At 40.6% G+C, this 26,996-nt stretch overlaps 1 protein-coding gene across 8 annotated transcripts in view; it reads right to left on the reverse strand.

Moving 5' to 3' along the window:
* The window catches only part of SPTAN1 (spectrin alpha, non-erythrocytic 1), a 51,538-nt gene that overhangs the window by 834 nt on the left and 23,708 nt on the right, over window positions 1-26,996 (reverse strand). Inside the window, exons 20-57 of one of the 8 annotated variants that reach the window (XM_064468372.1) lie at window positions 26,577-26,669; window positions 26,066-26,200; window positions 25,423-25,571; window positions 23,998-24,057; window positions 21,531-21,729; window positions 20,173-20,277; window positions 19,349-19,372; window positions 18,970-19,005; window positions 18,242-18,289; window positions 17,525-17,616; window positions 16,987-17,131; window positions 16,687-16,868; window positions 16,404-16,503; window positions 16,066-16,263; window positions 15,797-15,943; window positions 15,140-15,243; window positions 14,869-15,031; window positions 14,371-14,385; window positions 12,505-12,636; window positions 12,011-12,148; window positions 11,544-11,648; window positions 11,116-11,324; window positions 10,122-10,242; window positions 9,862-9,983; window positions 9,177-9,309; window positions 8,616-8,714; window positions 8,181-8,340; window positions 7,874-7,950; window positions 7,500-7,709; window positions 6,938-7,234; window positions 6,326-6,438; window positions 5,525-5,542; window positions 3,654-3,716; window positions 2,317-2,371; window positions 1,615-1,811; window positions 1,153-1,206; window positions 534-680; window positions 205-352 (exon numbers count right to left, since the gene is read on the reverse strand). In XM_064468372.1, the coding sequence (XP_064324442.1) occupies window positions 205-352; window positions 534-680; window positions 1,153-1,206; window positions 1,615-1,811; window positions 2,317-2,371; window positions 3,654-3,716; window positions 5,525-5,542; window positions 6,326-6,438; window positions 6,938-7,234; window positions 7,500-7,709; window positions 7,874-7,950; window positions 8,181-8,340; window positions 8,616-8,714; window positions 9,177-9,309; window positions 9,862-9,983; window positions 10,122-10,242; window positions 11,116-11,324; window positions 11,544-11,648; window positions 12,011-12,148; window positions 12,505-12,636; window positions 14,371-14,385; window positions 14,869-15,031; window positions 15,140-15,243; window positions 15,797-15,943; window positions 16,066-16,263; window positions 16,404-16,503; window positions 16,687-16,868; window positions 16,987-17,131; window positions 17,525-17,616; window positions 18,242-18,289; window positions 18,970-19,005; window positions 19,349-19,372; window positions 20,173-20,277; window positions 21,531-21,729; window positions 23,998-24,057; window positions 25,423-25,571; window positions 26,066-26,200; window positions 26,577-26,669 (4,593 nt within the window). The remainder of the gene's footprint in view (window positions 1-204; window positions 353-533; window positions 681-1,152; window positions 1,207-1,614; window positions 1,812-2,316; window positions 2,372-3,653; window positions 3,717-5,524; window positions 5,543-6,325; window positions 6,439-6,937; window positions 7,235-7,499; window positions 7,710-7,873; window positions 7,951-8,180; window positions 8,341-8,615; window positions 8,715-9,176; window positions 9,310-9,861; window positions 9,984-10,121; window positions 10,243-11,115; window positions 11,325-11,543; window positions 11,649-12,010; window positions 12,149-12,504; window positions 12,637-14,370; window positions 14,386-14,868; window positions 15,032-15,139; window positions 15,244-15,796; window positions 15,944-16,065; window positions 16,264-16,403; window positions 16,504-16,686; window positions 16,869-16,986; window positions 17,132-17,524; window positions 17,617-18,241; window positions 18,290-18,969; window positions 19,006-19,348; window positions 19,373-20,172; window positions 20,278-21,530; window positions 21,730-23,997; window positions 24,058-25,422; window positions 25,572-26,065; window positions 26,201-26,576; window positions 26,670-26,996) is intronic. The other 7 variants (XM_064468374.1, XM_064468373.1, XM_064468375.1 and 4 more) reach the window with 7 other exon arrangements.

The raw sequence follows: 26,996 nt of genomic DNA on the forward strand, positions 1-26,996 counted from the left end.
CTTCCCCTATAGAGCTAAGAAAGCAACTGGCAAGGGCTGTTAACATAATTTCTGAGTTTGCTGCAGAGGATGCCTCTGCAGGGTCACAACTGACTCAACTACAGTGACATGAATCGCCAAGCAACCAGCGCTGGGCTTTGTTAGCAGTCTATAAACAAAAAGCCTCTGTCTGTTCCTCCATGGTGGGCCACGAGCAGTACTCACTTGGTAGAGCTCGTCCTTGGTCACGTAGGGCTTCCCCTCTGAGCTGAGGGCGCGGAAAGCACTCTCGATCTCCTCACTGGATTTCACATTCTCTGTTTCTCTGCTGATCATGAATGCCATGTACTCCTGCAGCGAGACGTGTCCATCCCTGCCGGTAAAACACAGCATGTGAACACTGCCGCCCATTAACACCCAGAGCACAGCGCTGCCGTGCCTCCTGAGCATGGCTTCAGCTTTTCTGGGAAGGGTGAGAGTCTCAATGCAGGTGACTGTCAACACCAGGTCACTTTTAAGTTAATTTGCAATCTAAAAAGGTCCAACTCACGTACCTGTTGGGATCTACGGTGTCAAGAATAGACTCAAACTCTGGGTCTGGCTCTCCTTCCTCAACCATAGGCAGGTCGTAGCCGAGAGAGCGCAAGCAAGACTTAAACTCCTGGTGATTAAGTCGTCCAGACTTGTCCTTGTCAAAGTGCCTAAAAACAAAGCCCACATTTTCAAGTGTCAGTTGTTGAGTACTGAAAGCTATAAACTGCTGAAAACTAGAACAGATTATAACTAGCCCACTATTCTGGACATGCGAGCTTGAATCAATAAATAGGCCTAACATACATGAAAAGTAAGCACAAGTTCTTTACATTGCTTAAAAAGCATCCAAAAACTGGCTATATTCCCAGATGGAAACCACTGGCACTCCCCGTTCCTACACCACTGTGCCCACGAGTGAGCATGCCCAGGAGAGGCTCTGGTGCAGCTGGGGCTGCACCCAGCAGCAGCGGGTGGCTCTGGAGGCTCTTGCCATCTGGCAGAGATCAGAGCGCTCAGTGCAAAACTGGGCAGACAAAGGAGCCACAAAGAGATTGGTCAGAGAATCCTGTGAACAGGAGCCACCCACGTGCCAGAAATATCTCACAAGCATTCCTCTGGCATGCTTTCCCTGCGACTCACTTGAACATCATGCTGAACTCCTTCAGAGCCTCCTCAGTGACTCCAGTCGTGTTTCTGCAAAGGAAGAAGCAAAGCTATTGAACAGTTCCTAAACTGCAGATCTCCGCTGGAGTCTATCTACCCCAAACCAGCATCTGCATTAGAAGGTGAGGAGGAATGAGCAAACAATACATTGCATCACCACAGCTCAATAGAATAGATCAGGTCCTCAAAGATCTGGTCGTTGCCAATAGCCAACAGGAACTCTTTCCACAACTGCCAATTTCATCCCTCTGAAGAGAGCCAGGAGGTGGGGCAGGGGGTTTACAAGCTCACTATACCCGTTAGTCAGGGCACAGAGGAGCCTCATTAGCAGGGATCATGCAAGGTTTGTCTTTAGACACAGGCAGATGCGTCTCCTATCTTTTATCCCGCCCCCCCCAGGTGGGACATGCTTTACAGTGCACATGGCGTAGGCAATACCGAGCTTGAATCTGCTGTTCCAGGTTGTGCTGCATTCTCATCCCCAGCTGGTCAAGCTGGTCCCACTGCTGTGCCAGCCCCACGGTGCTGTGTTCTGTGTATTTGTTGTCCAAGATAAGTGCCTCTTCCATGGCTGCTCCAAGGTCCTCAATCTTCTTCAGCTGGCTCCTCATAGCTCGGATCTCCTGGTGCTTGCGCTGTTAGGAGGGAGGCAAGAGGTTAAAAAAACCAAAATCAACAGAAAAAAAACAACCCACCTTAAAAAAAATCAGAACACAGGCTGGCAGGGAAGGAAGGGTTATACTCTTCTTGTTCTGCAGGGATTTGTAAAACAGTATTCAAAACAAGGTTCCTTTTCATGCACACTACTGGAAACCAACAGGGCTTGCAAAACGGTTCTTGAGACAAAAACCCCCTCTTATCAGGAAACATGCTGAAAATACTGCCTCCTCCCCGCCCCACCCCGCTTATTTAGAAAAAATTGAACAAAAAGGAAAACTACATCAGCGTGTTGTTTAATGGCTTGTGATATAACTAGACATCAGATATGTAAATACATAATCACCAAGGTCTCTTCAGTACTCAGAATGTGTAAAATCAACTAAGATTTTACCATATAGTTCCACGCATTTCCATTCCCACCCTGCGTTCACAAGTCATCAGTTGGGAAAGGGGTTTTAGCAACAGGTGAGCATTGCTTACTTTAGTAGCTTCCAACTGCGATTCCAGTGTTCCCGATTCCTCCACCATACAAGACCTAAACAGAGAATCACAGTGAGAAAGAGCACTTATCCCATAAAAAATGGCAGGTGGGGCTTGAAATTAACAGTCCTTCCTTGAAATTAAAAATCCTTACAGCAGTATTATTCTCCTGTAGATATTTAAACACTGGTTGTTTTGTGTTTTGTTTATTCTGACTCATCCTATTTTGGACTGACATGTGTACATCTTGTTGGATTCTTATTTCTTTATATAGTTAATTTCTAGCCCCATTTGAAAGGCAACATGATCAGCAACCACACTTCATGCCAGATCCAAAGCGCCCCCTTTACTGGACCTAATGAAATTAGTGCGGTCCCGTCCCACCCCACCGTGCCCAGCACACACACGCACACATGAACTACAGGTGATTCACTGCAGACGGGCTGCATTTGCCAGTCAGGTACCGAAGCTCTACAGAGGTGTGTTACGTGGGAAAAAATGGGGGGAAAAAAGACCTTGAAAACTACTGGTTTGGTTTAAAAGTAACCTTAATGTGGCACAATCACTGCAGAAAACTATAGTCCTCTCCTACGCAGCAGTGGCTGGTGGACAGTTGCCTCTCCCACCCTGCGCCCAGAGCAGCTGAGGCACGGCCCACTCCTCCCAGTCTGTTTTCCACACTGAGCTCTGGGCACACTGCAGCCCCCACACCAGTATATAAATACCACCACTGTGGTAATGGTCTCCAAGATCTACTTCATACGGACTGGCTACGGAAAGTCTCTGGATGCTGCTTTTCTCCCCAAGGCCCTAAGCAACCTTTAAGCAGCAGCGTTTTAAGAATCTCTTCCTTCCAACATGTATGGTGAGAGTTCATAACGAACAACCTGTGCACAGCCAGCCAGTCTGGGCGCGGTGCAGGTGGGCCGTCCTCTCCGTTGACTCTCTGATATTTAGGTTCCTAAAACTGAAGTCACTGGTATTGAAGTCACTAAACCAGGTTTTCATGCCCACTGAAATCTATCCTCCTACGTGCTTTTGAGCTTCTTGAGAAGGGGATTTCAAGCGCTGAATCACTCTGTAGCAATCAAAATGCATCCGGGTGTTTCTCACCACAGGGTTAAGGCTCAGATTCAATGCACGTCTAAAGAGACAAAGCGCACGCCCAGGCCCCTGAGCAGGAAGCTGGGAACCAACCGTGGAAAGGAAAGAGTCAACAGGGAAACAAACCTCCAAGCATCTTTAAGCCGTGAAAGTTAGTTGGAAGGAAAGCGAGCCTTGGAATTAAAGAGTGCGTTTGAAAACCAAAGTGAGGTAAAAAAATAAGAGGAAAAAACCTTCCAGATAGATCATCCCCAACTTCATACTGATAGACACGAATGACACGACGATACGCTATGCTAGTCAAAGAAAAGAAACCAAATAAATTCCAAACAGGAAGAAAGAAAGAACAGAGGAAAGAACACACCCAAACACGGTCACTGCAGTGGAGCCACACTCCAAGCCAGCACCACCTTGCAGCAAACACAAGCAAGTGCTTAATGAAAGAAAATTATTCAAATGCTGGTTGCACATACACAAAAATAATCTGTTATTATTTTCATGTAAGGCACAAAAAAGAGAGTCTCGCTAGGAGATGAAGTCTTGCAGTTAACTCATCTACAGATTCTTTAAAGGCATTCTTCTTCCTGAACTCCAAATTATCCTTCCTCCCCTCCCCAAAGCAAAGCTCCCTCGGGCAGTGCTGGGTGCACACAAGCGACTACAGCACACTGAAATGCAAGGTGCACACACGGCAACTCTTATCTCAAAAATTCTCTGCAGCTCTGCCTGCCCTCCTGCCAAGGAAGGCTAAGCGTAACCAATGTATCTTTGAGCTAAATCTGCTTTTTTCATCTATTCACGCAGAATTAAGGACAAACTCTGCCTGGCATATCAGCAGCCTTCTGGTAATTTGTTCGACAAAAGGGCTTGGCATGGTGATCTCGAACTCTGACCCTACGTCTGTCGTAAATGGCTCCTTTCTGTTCGCTTGTTCTTGGATACCAGAACTAATCTACAACACTACTCTACAAAGGAGCAGAGAATTCAGCATCCGTTCCAGGAAAATCTGCTCAGTTCCATTAAACTTTACAACAAAACTGGGGCAAATTATTTTTGTCTGGCAGAAACAGCAGAACACAAGTCACTGTGATCATTACAGAGCAAATAAGAAGCAGAGTTATCAGCAAAGATTCCACCCTTCTATTATGAAAAGCCTCCTCCCTTCATGAGAAGGGCCCCTGCCTCCTCTCCAGCACGTTACACAGGGCTGACACGCAGCCCTCTGCGCCAGGCCCATACACTACTTGTTCGCATTTTACATTATGTCTTATTACAAAGCTTCCATTGTGCTGCAGATTTTTAATACTGAAGAGATTTAAATGGACAGACACACTCTCAGAGGGTTTGGCAGTCTGGAGACGTTTAAAGATCTTATTTCCCTTCCACTTCTTGACAAATGCCCAGCATGCCTCCTCATCAGGAACTAAGTGGACTTAAAACTGCAGGCACCAAACTGCCTGCAAACCAAGGCAAGTTCATGGGCTCCTGTTGGAAGGTTTTGTTTTCTCTGATCAAGAACATAATCTTTGTGGGGCATGGTTATGCAGCAGATTAAAAACTGGGCCGTTCATATTTGCATACTACAGAGTTTTAAGATACGTAATTTCAGTCAAGCCTCTTCATAGGAATCTTCCCTCCTCCTTACCAAAAACGGTGAATACTTTGGAGCTTTGAGAACAGCTATAATGGAAAAGTTTATTTTACTAAGCAAGTCTCTGAATGCTGGAAAACTAGAAATGTCAGCTGTTTTCCAAAGGACGACTATTCTCTGTGCTCATATACCTCAGCAGATTAAGAGCCTTTTCTTGTGCAAGCCCTCAGAGAAAGCGTGAACAGAAGGCAGGACTTCCATGGTATGCCAGTGGCCATCCATTAATAATTTCTTCTGCTTTGACTAGGAAATTCTTATGTTTCTACTGGTTTATACTTAATCTACTCCAAAAATCTTGTTTCCTGTGTCTGTGCACCTCAGCCACAGATTTCGCTCTTCAAACGAAAGGGGTTTCAGCACAGCTTTCACAAGCAATGTAATGACAAGAAGAAAACACAAAGACAGAGCAGAACACATCACCAATTTTTTAAAGATATAAAATTCAATACTAACCCATCTAGCAGGTAAGTCCTGTAGAATGTGAAGATCCAAACATCAGGCAGCAGGACAGAGACAAGACAGTAAGAGAGGGACAGAGATTTGGGTGGGAAGCAAACATCAAAAAGTTAAAAATTGTATTTATATTTCATTATTTCATGAAGACACATACAGAACTCTTTGTAAACACACAGAGACAGAGGATCACAGGATTACATGAAAACAGAACTCACCTCCTCTGAACCACAACCAGAGCACATCAGAAGTGGCTAACAGCCCTATCTGAGCACAGTTACCTCTGTTTTCCAGAAACATGCTCTTCAGTGCTCTGCAATCTCGACCTTGAAATTTTTTATTTCTAACACGATTGTTAAATCTTTACTCCCTCTCCCTAGGCAAGGACATTATTAGACAGCACTCCTGCTAATTGTTTACAAAATAGTCTTATGCTTTTTTCACAGCTTCTTTCTCTATTGAAATTCTAAAGGGATTTCCAATATACTATTTGATACAAAAGGAGCATTAACAGAAACGCCAGCAGCACTTCACACAGTCTGCTTCTAGCTATTTGTTCCCCAGCCCCCCAGCTGTGCTGCAGACTAGTTCAGGAATAACTGAAGTCTGGTATTTCAGGGCTTTCCTCTTCCCCATGGCTAACAGGGCCTCCCTCAAATCCCAACTGCAGGCAACGAACAAGTCCTGAATAGCTGTTTTTCACCTGGAGATATTTACAACTTCGACCAAAGAGATGTAGGATGGGTACAAATATTGGCTGAGGAATTCTCTAAGGGCAGCTCCTGGGCAGACGCACTATACCTGGTCTCCTGAATCCACTGATGGAAAGCATTAGCATGCTGAGCAAATTCCTGGCGTAGTTTGTCGTTTTCTTCCTGTCTTCGCTGCTCCTTCTGCAGCTCCAATTCACGCTCCTAAGAAATGAACAAAAATAATGTCAAACAGAGAAATAATGCAATTGTCCTCATCCTGTAACAAAAACCCCAAAACTAAGCTGCATACCAGCATAGTTCTGAAGCTCAAAACAAGACTGAGGGCTCAAAGAGCGTCCTGGATATCTAGACAAAATCATCTAAGATGACAACACAGAACATTCCTACTGAAGTCTTGAGAATTGGAATTGAACCAGCAGTTACTTCACTGCATAGCAGGGACATTAAACATTTTACAGTTAGGAAGCAAGGGACACCTGCTTTGTCTTTTGAAAGACCGCAAACAGAAGACCATGAAAGCAACTGATAATAGCACAGGTTTATAGCTAATGGGATTTTTTTCTTTGCTCCCAAGTTTTGTGATATTTCCATCTGTAGTAGTGACAAACTCTTGTACTGATTCTCTTAGAGGACAACTTCCAGGGAAGACTTGAAAGGTCATAAACTATGAAAAGAGTCTCTCTCTCCCCCTCTGACTTGCCTTGATAATCTTCTGCAGATTCCTCCAGGTTTCTTCAAGAGCCTCCATAGTAAACCAAGTGTATGGGTTGGAGGCTACACGGAAGCTCTTGATCTGGCGATCAAGCTCTGCCAGCTGGTTGAAGTCAGCTTGGGCAGAACTAAGTGAAGAACGGAACGCATCATGAGCTTCTCGCAGTGCTTTGATTTCTTCCAGTGAATTACAGCGCACAGGATCCGTCAGGTCCTCTTCAGCGTTCTCAAACCAACTGTTGAAGGCAGATGCCTTCTTTGCAAAAGTCAGGAACAGATCCTCAACCTTGAGAAGAGAAAAAAATCCAGTTGTTCAGTTCAGTTATGCAGGAATGTAACTATTCTAATATGAGTTTATCTCGATTTAGCGTGTATCAATGACAGTTGGCTTTTATTACTTCATGAAAACATCTAAAAAATTCTTATGGCAAGTCTCCAGGATCTCCATACCATTAGCAGCAAATGAAAAAGCTGAAGAAGTTGCAGATGTTGCATTTTTTTTAAAAAAGAGAACAATTAGATTTTTGTAGCCCCATGGTTTGGCCGCTTACCTTTCTGAAATGCTCCTGAGCCTCCAAGAGTTTCTTCTTCCTGGCAGCAGAATTAGCAAGTAGCTGATTCCAGCGTTTCATCAAGGAAGCATGCCGAGCCTCAATGGCCTTTGACTGGATATGTTTGGCTGCTAGTAGTTGGTCTTTCAGAGCAGTGATGTTTGCAATTCCCTCCTGCTGGAAGGCCTGAAGCCCAGCATCAAAAGTTTCCTGAAGCATTGAAAACAAAGAACAAAATATTTCAGAGTGCATTTTTATTTAACTATTCCAATATCCTGCATATATTTCAAACAAATACCAGATCCTTGTGTATTGCAGGAGAGTCCTCTTGTTCCCTCCATCACTTACAGGGTGGAAGCAGCATTATCACTGACCTGTTTGGTGAGTAGAGTTTGCACAGAAGAGAGGTCACGTCCATAATCATCTGTCTTCAGACTGTTTTCCTTCTCACCTGGAAAATTAAACAAATTTAGTAAAAACTTCAATGTCTCCATCTCAGACATTCCCTCTATTCTACATCAGGTTAACTCAGAAGCATAAATCGGATATAGCACTGCTGATTACTTTGGGTTTAGGTCTGCTTGTTACATCAGCAAGTCAGAAGCTACTTGAGATCTTCTGAAGTGAAGTCGCATTTCAGGTTTTTTGTGACAGGGTACTGCACCCCAGTACAGAACATACCTATCCAGGACTCCACCACATCTGCTTTCCAGTTGAACTGGAGGAAGGCAGAGTTCTCATCCAATTTGGCTTTCCTCTGAGCTGCTGCTTTCTCCAGATCTGACACCTTGCCTCTCAGGCCCTTCATCTTGGCAGTAATGTTCTCCTCGTGGTGATTGTTCTACATGACAAGAGCAAAAAAACAACAAACACACACCATATGATCTTAAGGCATCCAGTAAGTTGGTGACAGAGCAAGGACTTCAACTGAAATATTTTGTCTGAGAAATAGCTTTGAAAGCAGTTAACACCGACAGCTTATTCAGCCACAAAAAATGAGCAAGAGCTCTTTTCAAAGAGAGGACAAATCAGTCCTCAGAGAGGAGTTAATTCTACTTTGACATGAAAATGTCCTGGGTAGCCTTTGAAGGTTCTTCCTCACCAGTTTATGCTCACCTTTTTAATGAGATCCTCTCCATTAGCACAAACATCATTCACTCTGTCTTTGTGGACTGTAAAATCAGTCTCAAATGCTTCGTGCTTTTTCAGCAAGCCCTGCAAACACGAGACACAGTCACTTATTTTAAAATAACTTCTCACCACTTACTAAAAATAAAAAAAAATGAAAATAATTTATTGTTATAGGTCAGCTAGCACAAACTTTTTCTGACAAAAACTAGTAATCTTAGCTGGTTAGCACAACTTGCTCTTTTTCTGTGGACAACAGGAGACCTATATTGTCTTATTGTCTTCCGATATAACTTCAGCCAATTGAATGCTGGAATGCCCATTAGAGGTCAAGAGATACAAAGCTACACCAAATTGCAAGTAATTTCTACAGGACATAACATACTTGGGATGCTTTTGTAACATTAATTTTTTTTTTTTTAACAGCGTAGGCCTTCAAAAGGAACCAACAATTCTCTAAATTGGAAAGACAGAAAAGAAAAGGTTCGTTAAGCTCTAGCCAACAATAGTGCTACAAGAACAACAAAGAGCTGACAACTTTCTCCATACCTGGATAGCAGCAAGGGTGTCCCCATAATCCTCGCTGGCTACCAGTGTCATTTTCTCGTTGATCCAGGCTTCTTCTTCCTCAACATTTGCTACAAACTGCTGGTACTCCAGAGACTCCTCTAGACGCTGACCCCTGGAATGGGAAAAGAAAGGTAAAATTAGTCACAGCATTGCCTTATGGCTTTTAGATATAACATTTCAAACAAATTACAGCAGCAGAAAACCTAAGAATGTACAGAGAGTGAACCATAAACACACAACCACTCACACTTCACTTCTCCAGCAGCAGACTGTGATGCCTGCAGCTCTAGAAATCACGGTGCCACAAAGCCTGCAGCTACTGAAGGACTAAAATGGATCATTTTCTCCCAACAGCTTCTATTCAGAAAAACACCCTGGTAGTGGATTAAAGCCAGTTAATTTCAAGCCCACGGTTTCGAACTGGGGCAAGAAAAGGCCAAACACAGCATACCTCAAAAAGACTCATGTCTCTACTGAGGAACATTATCACTACAGTCTTTTAAATATTCTCTAAGAGTCTGTCATCAGGGACTTGTGCTATTCCATCATATTACTGACTACTGACCCATACCTGAAACCCCCAAAATTCAGTAAATCTGGTCATTACAAGTCCATATAACTGTTTTAATTAATCCTGATTTTTACAAAAACATGTCTCACACACCTAGCAGCTGCCAACTGTTTTAGCTCTTTCCAGTGATCCACAAACTGAGCCAGTCTCTGCTGTATCTCCTCCTTTCCAATTGTGTTATCATCTGAAAGCTTCTTACCAGTGTCTAGAACACCCTGTGAAGCAGAGAGACACATAATTAATGGAATATCACTTGCTCTCTTCTTAAGCATTCTATTTGGATTCCGGCAAACCTATTACTGGCTTTTACATTCGCCACAAACAAGAAATCTGTCAAGGAGAGAGGCATTTACCTGGATAGCAGGTTCATGGGCAGCTAATTCTGCTTCTAAGCGCTTGTGTTTTTTCCTAAGGTTCTGCACACCGGTTAGGTCTCTGCCATAGTCCTCTGAGCTAACCAACAGTTTCTTCTCTCTAAATTCAGGAGAGAAGAGAGAAAGAGAAAATTTGAAAATTACTTCTATAGGTCAAACCTGACGAAAAAAAAACAAAAACAACCCAAACGAAACAAAAACTCCAAAGTCACTGCAAATAAGGAAATGCTCCTCACAGCACAAAAATCTTGGATGTAAAAAATTGTCTACACGAGCTATCAGCAAACAGCAGCTAGCTCCTGGCAGCACATTCAGGAGTCATGTGTGGGGGAAAGAAAGAAGGAAGCAGAGGGTCTATGATTTCTTTCTGAAGGATAGTGTTTCTCTGTACTGTTTTCCTTCTAAGAAGATAGATACCTTTTGTAAAGTTTACCTGCCGTTATCCAATATTATTCTTTTATTTCACAGGTGTGATAAAATAAGTGCTCTAATTTGATGAATTTCAATCAGGCTCAGTTCCTTCCCTCCTCCCAGGACACTAACACCAATATGGAAAGAGCATCTGATTAATTACTACAACTTGCCAGAATGTTCTATGAAAATACTGTGAAAGTACTTCAGATTGAAAAAGTAAGGTTTGAATTTTTGTGAGGAACTTTCCCAAAAGGAGTAGAGTAAAATTTCATTTATCTGGCCCAGGTCTAAACAGCATTACTTTTTCCAGTACAGAGCTTTCCTTCTTGGGGTTTGACCACAGAAAACTGTAGATAAGGAGCCACACCCAAGCCAGTGCTGAAACCATTGTAAATGTCGTTTTCCTTGACTGGGGGGCAAAGGTGATTTCTTGTAGGGACACATACTTGTGGAAAAGGCAAGTTATAAAAAACCATACTACAGACTACAAATGTTGTTAGCAAGCTGGCAGTAAGCACATGCCCTCGTGCCAGAGCTTAGAACCTCCAAAATAACTTACTTGATCCAGGACTCCTCATCATCCATATCACGGAAAAACTGATGCAAACGGTGGGACTCGTTCAGCTTTGCGCGGCGGGCAGCTGCCATACTCTTAATCCTCTGAAAGCGTCCATTAATGGTCTCACGTTTATCCTTTACTTGGGATGTATCAAAAGCACTGCTGGTCATCAAACTGTCAGCCTGACTGTTCAGGTCCTTCAGACGATCCTGGAAATGCAGGTGAAAAAGTGTGTGAATTGCTTGGATCTCATTTCTGTGTTTTTTATGTCAGTAAAAAAATCATAAGCTGACTGCTGTGCAGAGTCACAGTTTTTATTCAGAAAACGTGTTTCAACAAGTATTTGACTGCAGCATGTGTTGAAGAGGTAATGTAGAATTTGTTGACTACTATGATAGATCTTCCGAAACGAAAAGAGAAAGCAATACCTCATGAGCAGATATATCAGCTTCCAGTAATTGGTGTTTCTTCAGAAGGTTGTTAACTGATGCCAAGTCCTTCCCATAGTCTTCAGATGCCAACAAAGCCTCCACCTGGGGGTGGGGAAGGAAAACGTGATGGAGAACAAATTGTGTTTTCACAAAACTCTTGAAATTATAGTGTATTTAAAACTGCATAAATTCTTTTCTCAGTTTTCTAGAGTGTGAATAAACCTTGGCCTCATCACCTGTTTAATTCCTAATAGATTCTATGCAAACATGCTTCTTCTCACCTTACTGTTTATCAATAACAGTATAAAAATATCCACCATATTTTGAATCATAATAAAGATTTTTTCAAAATAAAACCAGACTTGCTTAAAGGTGGTCGGTGCTCCACAAAATCTAACATCAGCAAAGGAAATAAAAAATTAAAAAAACAAGTCTTGCAAGTAAATCATCCCAACTTCATTTACCTCCGAAAGCCAGAAATCAAAGTCCTTGATTCCAGTATTGAAATTCTGTTGCTTATTAGCTTCTTTCAGTTTCTGACTCTTTTCTGCTGATTTCTGTACCAGGAATTGCCATTGGTCAGCCAGGGCAGCTAGGCGTGCCTGTTATAAAATGGAAAAGATAATTGCCACAAACTGAAAACCTAAGTTCTGATAAATGCAAAACCAGACTACGGTACAAGTGTGGCTGCTCATCCTGGATATGCAAATTATGCAGTCACTATTTCATGCTGCCTAGCTCTAATTCGGTTCCACTTTTACATCCTGATCATGGGATTGCAGGACTTGTCACCCTTGAGAAGGAAGCAGAATGATTACCTGGATTTCTACTGCATAGCTGAAATAGAAAAGCTTCTACAAAACAAGATTTGTTTTTGAGGGACACTCTCCACTCCCAGTTATCCCAACACTTCCCAAAGCAAAAACTAAGCAAATCTTCTAAGACTGGTTGTACCTACCTTCACAGCATCCTCACTGCCAGCACAGGCTCCTCTTTCAATCAGGGAGTTCCCCATATCAATGACTCCCCGGATCCGATCGGCATTGGCATGGAGCTCAGCTTCAAAGGCTTGGTGTTTCTGGTGTTTGCTCTGAGTATGACAAAAGCAAAACTGTTAGAGACTGGACAAATGGCTCCTAAATTGTTCTCATGGGCCAAGAGGACAGCATGAGTTATCTTTCTTTATAGCCTGGTCTAAAGAAGTTCTCTCTCTCAGTAAGAATACTTACTGTACACTCAAATAGTAGCTCTCATTAATCTGAGTAACCATCAAGCTTTGACCTAGCACAACTGTCAGCTGACACATACAACCCAGGCAACATCATCGGCGTTTTACGCTGCTCATGCAACATTCCTTGCATTAAGCTTAGCTGTTACTCAAGTAAAGCTTTCTAATTTTCAGTGCCATCACCTGTGAAAAGTAGCAATTATACATACCCTAAGCAGAAGCACAGTAGATCAACCCTTCTACAGTAATTTCAAATTTCTGTTTCCCTTCCTAATCTATAGGTAATGAAGAGGCATGACTGCTGCAGCTGCTTTCTGCAGAGTTTTGATATTAGACGGTCATACATGACCACATTATATACATAAATCATGAATTAACAACCGTAAACTCTATAAAATAACTGTGAATTATTTGTTAAAAACAATTCTCTGCTGAGTTGAGAGCACCATGAGAACAATAGGAGCCTCGGTGTGAGAGGGATTATGCAGTTCTCTCCCATATATATATGTGATCCACCCACCCACCAGGAAGGTAACAGCACAAAAATGACAAGACAGAATTTACAAGTATGAACTGGAAATGCTAGTAACGTTGGACATGGGTATACGATGCCCTGAGAGAATGGAATGAAGGGAAATGTTAGACTAAAAATAAAAGATGGAAAATACTATAGCGCTGGCATGAGAAATTCTGCATGAACTGCTTTATTTTGGGAACCGTTAATCCTGAATGCTGACATTATAAAAACATATCCTTCAAAGCTAGACTTACCAACATGTAAAATTAAATTAAAAAGCTGCCAATTGCATATCTGCATATAATTACCATGACAACAAATCCAAGACAAGCCTTTTTGGTTTAATACAAAATTCTAATTTAAAAAAAAAAGAAAAGTAATGTCCCTCAGCCTGAAGTGACAAAGAACAATTCTTTACTTTCTTACTCTAGTTCGCTTCCCCTTTCTTTGTTCTATCTTTTCCTTCCATACATTCTCATTTTACTCCACTTCTTGGATTCTTACAAGTCCTGTCAGCTTTCTCTCTGGTACATATCTTTTTCCCAGAGTCTTCCTTCTGTATTATTCCCTTTTATGCTACTGCTGCAAGAACTAAGCCATCTAGGTCTATCATTTTACTGAATCCTCCGTCTTCAGCATTTGTTTCTACAAACGCAAGTCAAGAGAGTTCACATTATGTCACGTGTTAAATCATCACACTCTAGATCCAGGCAGGAGGATGACAGGCCCAGTAGCCAAGTTTCTGAAGAAGGAGGATAGAAGGCCATTTTCCCATGGGCTAACTCCTAAGAAAACCCATTAAACTACATCACTAATGCACCACAAATTAAACAGATCATGCAGAACACCTGCAAAATGAAAACATAAATAAATGATGCTGAATAGGCATTAACAAAAAAGCCACACCCATAACATGAAGATCAATAGCTGTACCTGGATGTAGGTCAAAAGCTAACAGAAAACAAAGAGATTGCATGAACTGATGGATGGAGCAACAGACTGCAACCAGACCTTGTGCTCACATGTAAGCTATACAAAGAAAACAAATTCACATACCAGGGCTAGTCCAAACTACTTACCAGCAGTTTGGAAAGCTATAAAACAGATCGAGAGAAGTAGTTCAGTGCATTCATACTACTTCATAACCAGTATTAAAACATAAGAGGTCACTTTAATTAATTATTCCTTAATACTGAAATATAGATGAGACTTCACATTTTAGAACACAAGACAGAGATGAGACCCAAGAACTCCATTTCCTTATTTTATTATCTAGAAGATGGGAGAAAGATAGAATAGCTACTCAGGAGTTTCTTCATGGAACTTGCTGCTGCAAATACCACATACCTCATTAATTATATGCATCAATAATTACCAAGTGAGCTCTATTTTGGGTCTCCCTTCATGCATAATGTAACTTCTTCCATTTTCTCCTTGTTATACAGAGACCACGTCCAACATGGTGTATAATTCCGTTATCACTGAACAAGAATTCCTGAGCGTGTTTTTTCAAACCAGAGTATGCTTTGCAAAGTTAAAAATTGTATTTTGACTTTTGAGCTGAGAACCATATTCACCTGGATATTTGTGGGATCCTTATATGACTCATCACTTGCAGTTTGGAGCTTTTCACTGATCCAAGCTTCTATTTCATCCACATCACGACTGAACTGCTGAAGCGTCTGAGATTCTCCTAGCTTCGATCTCTTTTCAATCATCTGAGCTTTCAGACGAAGCCACCTGCATGCAATTAAACACATATGTTGAATTAAAACCTAGGACTGCACATGGCATCACATTTAACAGCTACATAATGTTGCCAAAGCCATCTAATAGGGCAATACTGACCTGTCCAGAACCTCATTGCGCCTGTTAGCAATGACTCCTTTTGCATAATGATCAGCAGAGATCAACTGGTCAGCAAAAGACTGTAGGACAGCAATTTTCTCTTCCTATTAAAAAAAAGAAGCCATAAATTACAACTGTTGTTCCTTAAAGGCAAGTAATGAGCAGGGTCTGTAAAAGAACAAGACTTTGTTATTTTTCTTTACAGGTATATTATTATAAACGTGACTCTATGAAGGAAGTCTATCTTCTACAGGACTGGACAGCTCAACTTCAGAAGACCTTTCACCTGTGGCATTTAGGAAAAAAGTATCTTTTGGACTTTAAGCTACAACAGTATGATCTCTCAATAAAAGTAGGCAGCTTTGTGCTACAAGAAACAGAAAATATACCTTTTCTGTTGCCAAAAAAAACCCCAAACCACAAAAGAGAAAAATAGTTTCAAATCAGTAAGATTTACACAAATACTTACCACTATTCCTATACTGTTTGTAGGCAGTGAAATACACCCCATCTGCTTCTAAACTTCTGCAGCAGATCCCAAAGGGCTGAATACTTAGAACTGAACTTCAGAAGCCATACTGGTAGTAACTTCTTTTGCTAATAATCTGCATAAGAAAAACTAAACTATTTTCCCCTTACTTCAGCTACACTCCTCACCTGGACATTGATTGCCTTATCAAAATCTTCATGTTTCTTGATGAGTGCCTCCACACTGTCTAAGGAGTCTCCTTTATCTTCTGTATTTAGGAAGGCCTCCCGGGCAGCCATCCAGTTTTCAGCTTGTTCACAGTCCCGATGAAACAGCTACAGAGAAAAAACTCCGAAGCATGAGAAAGACAGACCAAGAGCACTGCTTGTCAGTATGAAAGAATAAGCTTTCTAACAAAGGAGGAGTTATTTTTCTTTTTAAAAATGCAGCAGAGTACCTGTAGTTCTAGGCACTGGTCTAGCATCATTCTGCGCTGGACCCAGGCCTTCTCTAGGTCTGTCCGTTCTTGATCTAGAATATCCAGTTTCTCCTTGATCTCTGGGCTGGCATAGTGTCCATGAGCCAGAAGCTGTTGTCCAAACTGTTCAAATGCCTGGAAAGTGCCAGCCCTTGCATCTATTTCAGTACGGTGTTCCTGCAAGGTAGAGAGATGTGTTATTAAATAAATAGACAACAGAGCTGAAACTGATCTATTTTTGGAACTCTAAATGGAAAGTGCCAGAAAAAGAAACATTCGTTGATGTTTATGATACACACTTCTCATCTTTCACATACCTGGTGCCTTTCCAATAAAGCTTCAGCTCCAGTCACATCCTTTGCAAGTTCATCTGAGGAGACCAGGCCCCGGATTCCATTGATCCAAGACATAAGGTCCCTGTGAACACACATTAAAGGAGAATTTTTCCCTCCCTCCATTGAAATAAGTCAGGACAGGGAAAGCACTCCTTTTCTGTACCTTTCCCAGAAATATTCACATGAAACAATAAGGCATATATGCTTCATTAATAATATACCAGAGAGAGAACCTGGAGCGGGGGGAGGGGAACAGCATCTTTACCTGAAGTCACTGAGGAAACGCTGCAGGTCATGAGAATCTCCAAGCTTCTCTTTGCGCTGGTCGGCACGTTTCCCCAGACTATTCCAAGCCTGATTCAACTCAGTACATTTTTCTTGGAGATCTTCAGCAGATTCTGGATGTGACTGGATCAGACGCTGGGCAGTTTCACCAAGAGAATTAACCTAGAATTAGAGAAAGGGACATCAACACAATGAAGACAAAAAAGCATCTTTTTTATCGTTCAATCATTTCTGCTAGATAAAAAGAAAGCTTTGGGTTTTGTCCTCCTCACAACCTCACCTTGTCTCCAAGAGCTGCCAAGTCTCTCTCAAAGCCTTCATGTTTGCGCTGCAGAGCCTGCACACTGGCCAAGTCATGTCCATAATTGTCTGTATTTAATGCTTGATTCTTCTCCTCTATCCATTCTTTTGTTTCATCAGCATCTCTGATTTGAGTGAAGGGACGGCAAAAAGAGAATTAAAATGGAGGTCACATGAGGACCTCTGATACCTAGCAGGTCACTGATTTCCAGAGAAGCTCAAGTAGTTGATGGTTCTATTAAATTATTTCCCAAGATGACACAAGCAAACTTTGACAACTGAGGACAGTAGTCCAGATCTCTCAAGCCCACAGAAATCCCATGCTTTTACATTAACAAGTCTTTCTTTCTCTAGGAAGAATATAAAGAATTCTTGTTGGACCACCAGTGGTCCAACTTCCACTGAACGAGCTGGGGATTGAAGCATGATTTGTTTAGAATAGGTCCCACTGTGTTTTAGGACTCTTATAGACACAGTATTTTACTGAATTAAGACCAAACATGATACAAACACCTCACCTGTGGAATCTCTGGACTTCGTGAGCACTGCCCAACAGCTGGCTTCGCTCCTCTGCTAACTGCTGCAGAGACCTCCAGCGTTCATTCAGTTCCTGCAAAACAAAAAAAATCCCGCTGATATTGCGGACCACAGTTTTATAGCATTTCTGTTTAAATGAGAAACTCATGTACTGGACCCACTGAAGCTTTATGACATCAAACAGAAAACTTCAGTATCCAGTAACATTTTGTTCACTATTGTTCACCTTCTTCATTCTGCTGACATTTACAAAGATGCCAATAATCTTCATCTCCATTTTTACAGGCTTTATTTCAGGGGTCTACTGAGAATACTGATAGCAATGCCGGAAGATTCTTTCTTTTACAGTATATAAACATCATCAGTCAATAAGATAAATGAAGAGTCAAGACTGGCCTCTCACTACAGGTGCAGGGTACTATATTCTGCTTAATTCCAGAAGCATGCACAAATTCAAGTAGCCTTGTTAAATAAAATATTTTCAAGAGTTTCTCCTGAGATGGAAAACCAAATGATTTTATGTATATAGTAAGATATTGATGTAACCTGAGAAGCAAATGCTGTATATGTCGATACTTCTTTCAGTAAGTTCATTCAAATGGGTTTATAAAGAACAATGAAAGTCAAACACTATGCAAAGGGAAAGTGAAACAATGTTCTCAGCTTTTAGAATGGCTTGGAAAAAGTTGTATTGTTACCTTGATTGAGTTAAAGGTTGCCACTGTGTGTACCATCAAACGTGCAGACTGTATGAAGAGACAGAAATAAAAAAAAAAATGCAGCATTAAAGTCAACTCTAACCAATCAGATCCAAAAATCAGACTGAAGAAAAAACCTCCTTAAAAATCCATGACAACTTGGCCCAAGTCAAAAATACAGACATTGTAAAATACAACGCTCCACAATGCAGGAGAGAAACACCCTAGATTTTAGAGGTTTCAATTAAAATTGTTGAATTCTTTCATTTTTATATGCTTTTTTAGACCAGTGTTTTGAATACACTGTTGTTTAAGATGAAAGAAGTAAACAATAAGAAAATAATTGCAAGTAAATTACAAAAGCAACTATGAATAATTAGTTGCAATACCCAAGGTATTATAGATCAGAGTAAGAATAGTTAGAAATCTACAAGCGAGCACTATCATGTTAGTGTAAATTGAAACAAACAATAACTGTCTTAAGGGCAGCAAAGAGAAAACGTAAAGTCAACGTTCAGTAAGTGAATTAAAAAAAAAAAACCCAAAACAAAACACACAAAACACCCACCCAACCAACCAAACACACACCCTAGTCATGGGGACGGTAAAAAAAAAAATCTTTTTTTTTTTTTTTTAAGGTCATCAGAAGGTGTATGGTCTAAAAAAGATGATGTGCTGTAGTTTTTGTTTCACTTTACTGTTGTGTGTTACTAAGCAATGACACCTACCTTCCAAGGAGAGGCTGTCTTAGAATCGGTTTCATCCTGTTTGAAAATGTAAAGAAACAGCTTTAAACAGGAAGCAAAATCTAAAACTATCAAAATATACTAAAAATCTTTGAAAGTTCTCCATGTTCAATCCTTAACAGAGTACATAAATTTTTACAAGTATTGGCATCATTTTGGGTTATCCTGCTCTGCATTGATTTGTGGTGTGGGGTAAGACACTCAGGAAATAAATGGATCAAAGATAAGATAATTTTTTTATGTCCATTCAAAGTCATTATTGAGTTCCTTCATGGAAGTGAACTACAATTACGGCTGAACTTCTACTTGTACATCCCAAACCTGTTAAAATTGCCACACTATCTCAGAAATTGACACTTACCCTGGGCATCATACCATAGACTTCCTGCAAAGTAAAAAAGGACAAACAGAAACAACTTGTTATTTTCTAATAGAAAGTAAGTTTTTACTGTTTTTGAGAAAGGGAAGATAGCAGCAGATATGCTTCCGTCCTTCTACAAATGGGTTACCAGCATGTCATTAAGCCAAACAGTGCTCGTGCAACCTAAACGTGTAGCAGAAATGGGAGTTAGACTACTCAACCATCTACTGCAACACATCATCTTCGAGCTCAGAAAACAAACACGCTGCTTCAATACTCTGTTGGAACTGGATAGAGTTATTTACAGAAATAGCACAAGTACGTGAAAAGCTTGGGGTGGGGAGTGTATGTTACTAAACAAAACAAAAAACCAGAAAGCCCACAAAAACCCTCCCACTGTAGATTGAGCTCTACTTTATTTCTCTTTTCCCCTAGCATTCCTCACCATTTTTCCTTCAAAGAAATGAAGGCTGAAATTTCAAATTTATATGAAGTAAAGCTAATGCATGGATTCTCCAAGACTTTTAACACTATTTTAAAGACTTTCCATTCCTAAGAGAAGAAAATAAGAAAGCTCTAGGTGGTGCAATTTGCTATAGCACTATTTAAAAAGAAATCATTTAAAGGGTACCCTTGTGATGGCCCAACTACAGAACAGGCGTTAAGTATCACTAGTAAGAATACCAGTATTATCAGACCAGAGAGCAAAAAATAAACTCCTTGAATCTTGCAATGACACAAAAAGCAGAAGACAACAGACAAAAGGAGAAGCAGAAGACTTTCCTCCTTTAAGAGAATTAGACTGAGTCAGAAAAAAAGTGGACCTGTTGCTGTACTGCTTGCACTTCATCTGCCATCAACCCTTCTGACGCCAGGTCATTCGCAACCTTGTTTATATCCTTCAGACGTGACTCGTTAGCTTTTAAATCCTGCACAGAACAGTAAAATATCACACCATTAACATTCACACAAGCAAAACACATGGAACAAGCTGGCACACCAGGGGTGCCAAAAAGCACGTGGTTTGTAAACAGCAGGAATTCAGCAAACTTGACCTTCACAGTTACCAGTGAATATACAAGGCATGGGAGTCTGTGCCAAGAAACCCCAGCTGCCAGCGCCAAGCATCAGTGGAATAAAGAAACATGCTATTAAGAGCTTCCTGTACACAAAGTTAATTAACAATCAGGAACGGAATACACTTTTAAACTGTCAGGTTTACAACGTTACCAACATGAAGATCAAAAGCTATCATCCATATTACTGCATGAGAAGGCCAATTGAAAAAGTAATTTTACTAAAATACTTATATGCTTCCAACCAAACAGACTGACAGAGAGCTTTCTATAAAGCAGAAAGGGAACTTGTTTAAAAAGTAGTAGTGGAGAACTTGCACTTAAGATTTAATAGGCAACACATTTTCACTTCAACCATCAGCTTATTTTTAAAGAACCCAAATCCAGTAATTACTATCCCTCTTCTTACCTACAGTATTGGGTTGGCTTAAATTGTTTGTTAGCCTACTTTCAAGCTGTAAACATCATAATGTCCACAGAATTGTCAAATCACTGTCTTTCCCAATATATAAGGTCAGGCATCTTTGCATTTCAGTGTTCAGTATCTTACCAAAGTAGACAGAATAAATATATCTGTCCAAGCAACTCTTTCACAACTCATACAAAGGAAAAAAAATTAACTAGAGTTGCAAAATCTGGGAGAAGAAATAAAACTGGAATGCTACCAGCATTTTGAAGCAGAGAATTATTTTTTTCATATCTTGGGAAACACTCCATGGATGGAAACTAAAATGCATCTTTCCTCTCAACAAAAAGGAAGAGGAATAGCTTAACTGAAAGTTATGCTTTACACAAAACAAAATTCCTCCAAAGCTTAGCAGGTTCTACATTTGAATGTATTGGAAGAGAGTTTCAGTTTTCTGGGAGCTGGGAAGCATGTAGCAACCTGGAGACTGTAACCAAACAGAAAACTTTTGAATGTGGGATTCTCTCTACCCTCACAAGACGAAATTAAAAAAATTCATATATACCTTTCTGTTTCCAATCAAAACTACGTTTCCTTTTCAACTATGCTCAGCCATGAAAAATTATCACGGACATAATATCGGAAAGCCCGAGGGGAGAGATCAAAACTGACACACTCATTATACACCATTACACCATACCTTCTGAAAATCATCAAATTTCTTCTGTAGCACCTCCACCTGCTCCAGATCAGCACCCACTTCCTCATTTGTGAGTGCAGCTTCCTTCTCATTGATCCACTGTTGAAGCTCATTAGCTTCACGGAAAAGCATAAATTTTTTGCAGCTTTTTTCTAGCATGCCTTTACGTTTTTCTCCCAGCTCAAGAAGAGAGTGATACCTGGAACAAGCGAAAAAGGAAAGCAGGGAACAATCAGACTGAACTGAGCAGAGTCACAGTAACTTACCAAGTACCGGTATCCCCAAAGACGTGGGAAAATCCCTGCAGTCTACACACTCTTCTTCTACAGAATGATCTACTTGTACATGACTGGGTAAATGTAAACTGTACATGTTTCTCCTCTACGTGGATATGCGCACCAAAATGATGTATCCCACATGCAACACTTCACTGGGCAAAAGCAAACCCAAATCACAGCTTAGGTCGGGGTAGGCTCTTAAGCTACAGGAGCACTGCAGTGCAGGAATGGTTCCAGGGGGTCTTACTTTCTGAGAAGTATTTTCCTACAGTACATTGAGTTTGCTATCAGATTATTAAAATCCACTAGCCTCCCAGCTACTGACATAAATACCTAGCCATTATTCAGTGAAAATCTGCTGAATGTTTTAAAAAAAGGTGTTATTTCTTTGATAATGCAACTATATTCATGTGGGAAATCCATGAAACTAATTTCACATACACTGTTTTTATATCTCTGGAATTCCCAACATCAGTGAAATTACTTCTTGTTTACATTAGAATAAATGCAAAGTAAAACCTCTAAAATGTTTAAATTGGTTTGAACAGGCAAATAAACCTCAAAAGACCAGCCGTTTATTTAAAACCACCAGAAAACTGATGTCTCCTAATTGATTCCTGGTAACCAAGTAGACACAGATGATTCTACAAGACCTTTCTCAAGTTGCTGCTGAAAAAAGCCAACATAAGTTTTACAGTCATTGATAATGAATTACAGATTTTTTTTTTAGCAATGCATAATGCCTGTTTTTAAAGAACCTGCATTCAGAAGAGCCAAACCCTTAACACCCATTCTAACTGTTACCCTATTTTGAGTCTTACGGAAGATGAGATATTCTAGCTGCATCCAGATTTTTTTTTTTTGTAATATCCGGAATCAGACTGCACATTGGTCTACTGCAGTGATCAACAGCAGCAACTGATTCTCACTATTAAGCCACAAGATAATCCATTTTGATGTTCCTAAATCAAATTATGTAAAACACTGCTGAGATACCTGCAGGGCCTCAAATGGGGAAAGGGCAGCCTTACAATATTTTCATTTCCCACCTTGGAGCACACAGGCAAATACTGAGCGATAAAACCTCCCACCTTGAAGAGTTCACCAATGCAGCGGTTTCCTAATCAATAGCTCAGAGGCAACAAAGTCTCTTGAAGAAAATCCTTGATACTTTGGGCTGTAACGTCTATACATCAAACTGATAACTTTAAGTCTTTCCATGGAAGCAGAGACTTTGTGGCTTCCTGTCTATCCTGACTTAAGTCTGGATAGAAGGGGACTAAGAATCTTTCATATTTAGGTTTGAATGGAAACATTCTACCCTGACTCAAGGAAAACACTGTTTTGAAGCCTGCCCCGACTGCAGATGTTTGCCTCACCATACAATTTTAGGTATTAAATACTGGTGAAGCTCACAGAGGATCTGAGGCAAAATTCCTTTAGAAGCAGACCTTCCCTCAAAGTTGCTTTGCAACGCTTCAGAGATTAACAAAATACTTTCACTTTTAAATCTCAAGAAATATAGCCTCTGTGAAAAGACAGTCAGGCACATCCAATGAACACTATTACTTTGTATCTCCCAGCAACTTTCAAGAACATGACACAAACTTGTTATTTTTTCCCAGGAGACTTAAATATAATGTTGAAAATTACATTAATGTTACAATTTTAAAAAAATCATTCTATATAAACAAACTAATGATTTTTGACTACCCAGCAGAAATGTTACTTTACCTATGACCACCCTACCCTTCCCAAACTCCAAGCATTCATATGCAACGTAATACTTGGTATGTATATTCTATATATATATTTATATATACAAACTAATATTTTTATCTGCACCTCATAAAATGCAATATATGCTTTTTAAAGAAAACAGTCTAGGTAACACTAAAACTAAAACCTCACTTGGTGAGCAAAATCAGTGTAATGGAAAATAATGTCATCAACCCATCTAGCAGCACAGAGGTGACCAACAAGGTAAGCAGCTGGCTGGGTGGCTGGCTATAAAGAACACATGAAACACACACCACAGCACTCATCTAAACTAAAATAATTCACATTGCAGTAATTGCTTCCTTCATGTCTCTTTGGAGCAGCTTTCCCAAAGAAAGAAACAAACAAAAGGAGAACGAAGAGTGACAGTATGGAGACAGCATGGTTTAGAAAGGGCTAATCCTACTCACAGTTCTTCGACCTGTTTCATACGCAGAGATACACTGCCGACTTCCTTAGTTATGAGAGTCCTGCACAGACAGAGGGAGCACAGCAAATGCATGCAAAAAATTAGTCAGATTAACAAAAATAATGAAAGCAGCAGCTCCATCCGTGGGTCATCTGTGGTAGGAGATGGTTAAGAGTTCACATTTAAATGGAGAAAATTAGGTGTCATTCAGAAGCAAATAAAGCAAATCAGACCAGGAGTACAATTCACATACGGAAACCTCAGCAGTACAGTTGAACTCTCTCTATAAGGTCTCCTCATTTCCTGATCATTGTGCCATGTGATTGTAAACTAAAGGGTGGTCCCCTCTCCTCAGCTCTAAAAGAAGGGAACCCCTGTTCTAGTTCTTAAAAGCAGCATGCAGACCCACAGAGAAAGTCATGCATTATTAAAATCCTGAACAACGTGTCAGTTTTCCAGCATCCTTTCTTCTCACTGGTACAAGATTTTGTTTGTTGGTTTGGTTTTGGGGGTTGGTTTGGTGTTTGGTTTGAGTTTGTGTGTGGTGGGTTTTGGTTTTGTGGTTTTTTTAATTTTATTTTTTAACTTCTAGCACTAAAGCTAGTAATTATCGTATGCCACTGTAATAACTGGTGACTCAAAACAACTGAGTGGGAAGAAATTCTCATGCAGAGTGACAGCGTAGCTGTGCAAACAGATGGCAGCATGCATTAAACTTTCAGCTTTGGCTTCCAAGTGGCTTGATAAGATGAGCCAGTAGCTCACAGCTATCAGGCACAGCTCTTGCTTGAACTAATCTACAACCACCATGTGCTTCAGGAGGTTGTTACCAAGCAGCCATGCAGTTTTCTCTATTTGCAATGGCATGTTCCTCTCTTAAAATGAAAGAAAACAAAAAAGGAGGGGGACATGTTTTACCCCACATAATGGAAACAAATATTGGCACCACGTTTCAGGAAAAAACGTAATGAGCTAGCACCAAGGAGGTCACCTCCAGAGGCAGCCCTATATAGGGAGGGTACTGTACTTTATGTAACCAAATTTAAGAAAGCTTTTCAAAAACAGATCACACATTAAGAACTGACAGCTACAAATACAAGAGCTGCTTAGGACAGATATAACTCACAAACAAGTTTAAGTTGTTAGGTACAACAACAAAAGGAACACATAAAATACTGAAGTCAGACAGCAAGTTGAGCTCTAGTGTAATGAGTTGTACAGTTAAAAAATGGAAAAAGCAACAGGAAAATCTAGAGTAAGAATAAAACAACTCAGTATGGTGTCCCTGGTAAAGGAATCCCTTGTTTTGCTCCCATTAATTACTTCCTAGTGTAAGAGGCATCAACCTAAACTTCTGGCATATGTGAGGCAAAAGCCAAGCCAGCAAACGCTGGGTAGGCATCATATCTCATCAGTTAGCTCTTACTGGTTGTCAATTTGCTCCTGTCGCAGTGCTATGCTGCCTTGCTCTTCCAAGAGATTCTCTCGGGATGCAGACTGGGCAGGATCTAGTTTTTTCACATAGGCAGCTGGTACAAAGCCCTGACGGTCATTAACTTCAACCTTCCACCAGTCCTGGAAAGAAAGGAGGGGGGGGGTGTAAAGCAACCACTGTGAGGCAAGCATCAAGCATAGAGTATGCTGAGCAATTGAAAGCTGCAAATTAGAGGCTTCTATTAACCCAAGAAAACCAGCGACGCTCACAACAGTTTGCTCTTTTTCTGGCAATTATTTCAAACAAACTGTCTCTTGAAGACATCTAGGTCTCACTTCCATGACTCCCCTTGTGCTTGGTCAAAAATTCCTCAAATGTAGGGAAGTAAGTTTTCTCACAGACACATGCCCTGTAGCTTATGTTATTTATCTGACTTAGAAAACTTGGCAGCTATAGAGGAGTCATGAGAATGAGCCGAAGATGTATGCTGAAGTGCTGAATGGGAATGTGGAATAAATTTACAAATTCTTTAACTTCTTTGAATGCTCTTATTCAAAAAAAACCAAAATGCTCCGCAGAACATACACCACCGATTGAGCCAAGCAGCTCAGCAAAGCAGACGGCAAGAGCGTACCTTGTTGGTGCTGTTGAGTAAGGTGAGGATATCTCCCTTTTTCATAGTCACCTCCCGGGGACTCTTCTCTTGGTAATCATAGAGTGCCAAAACAAGCTCTTTTCCAGTTTCATCATCTGTGGGAGCAACTTGTTGCTAACAAAGAAGGAGCACAAGAAAAAATGAGTTGTTCCAGGTTTATTACAATCAACGTAGTTGTCCTAAAAAATACTTCAGCCTTAGTTAATGCTACTGTAGTGCCTTAAAATGATCCTTGCTGAAATAAATGTAATGCAGATAGACTTATTTTAGGTGCTGTCTGGGTTCAAACCTTGAAAACCACCACATTATACTTATTTCTTTCAATGCAACAGAGCTGCCTGTTATAGTTATAAAAACAGGCTGCTAAATTTTTTGAGACAATCAAATACAGTCTGCAATAAGTTCTCAAAAGCAAAAACTATTATTAAGCTTTGTCTTTACCTTCTGCTGACCCAAGAATTTTAGCAACATGATTAGCATCTTTCCTTACCCTGCATGACTGGGCCTGTTCCCTTAACGCCTGTATGCTACTGCCGTAAGCAGAAAGATCAGACATCAAAGCTTCATGTTTCTTCAGAAGAGCCTGAAAATGAATGATAAAAACAACATGCACACCTAGCCATATTACAAATACTACCCTGCTTAAAATACATACTTTGGCTCCATACACAGGGAATGTGGGATTTTCAGAGCTGCCAGTCTTGTGACTCCCCTGAGAATAACTACTTCTATTTATTCCCAGGCTAGATAGTAGTCCAAATGCTTCTGGTCCTTTTTTTTCTACCTTATCTCAAATACATTCTTTCGTTCTGACCCTGACTGGGAATATCACGTATCACTCTGGATATAGCATTAGGTTTGAAAGTACGCCTTTAAACTGCACTTCATTTTGACGAAATGTCAGTCAGCA

Source organism: Phalacrocorax carbo, chromosome 18 (genome assembly GCF_963921805.1).
Source record: "Phalacrocorax carbo chromosome 18, bPhaCar2.1, whole genome shotgun sequence".
Taxonomy (NCBI): domain Eukaryota; kingdom Metazoa; phylum Chordata; class Aves; order Suliformes; family Phalacrocoracidae; genus Phalacrocorax; species Phalacrocorax carbo.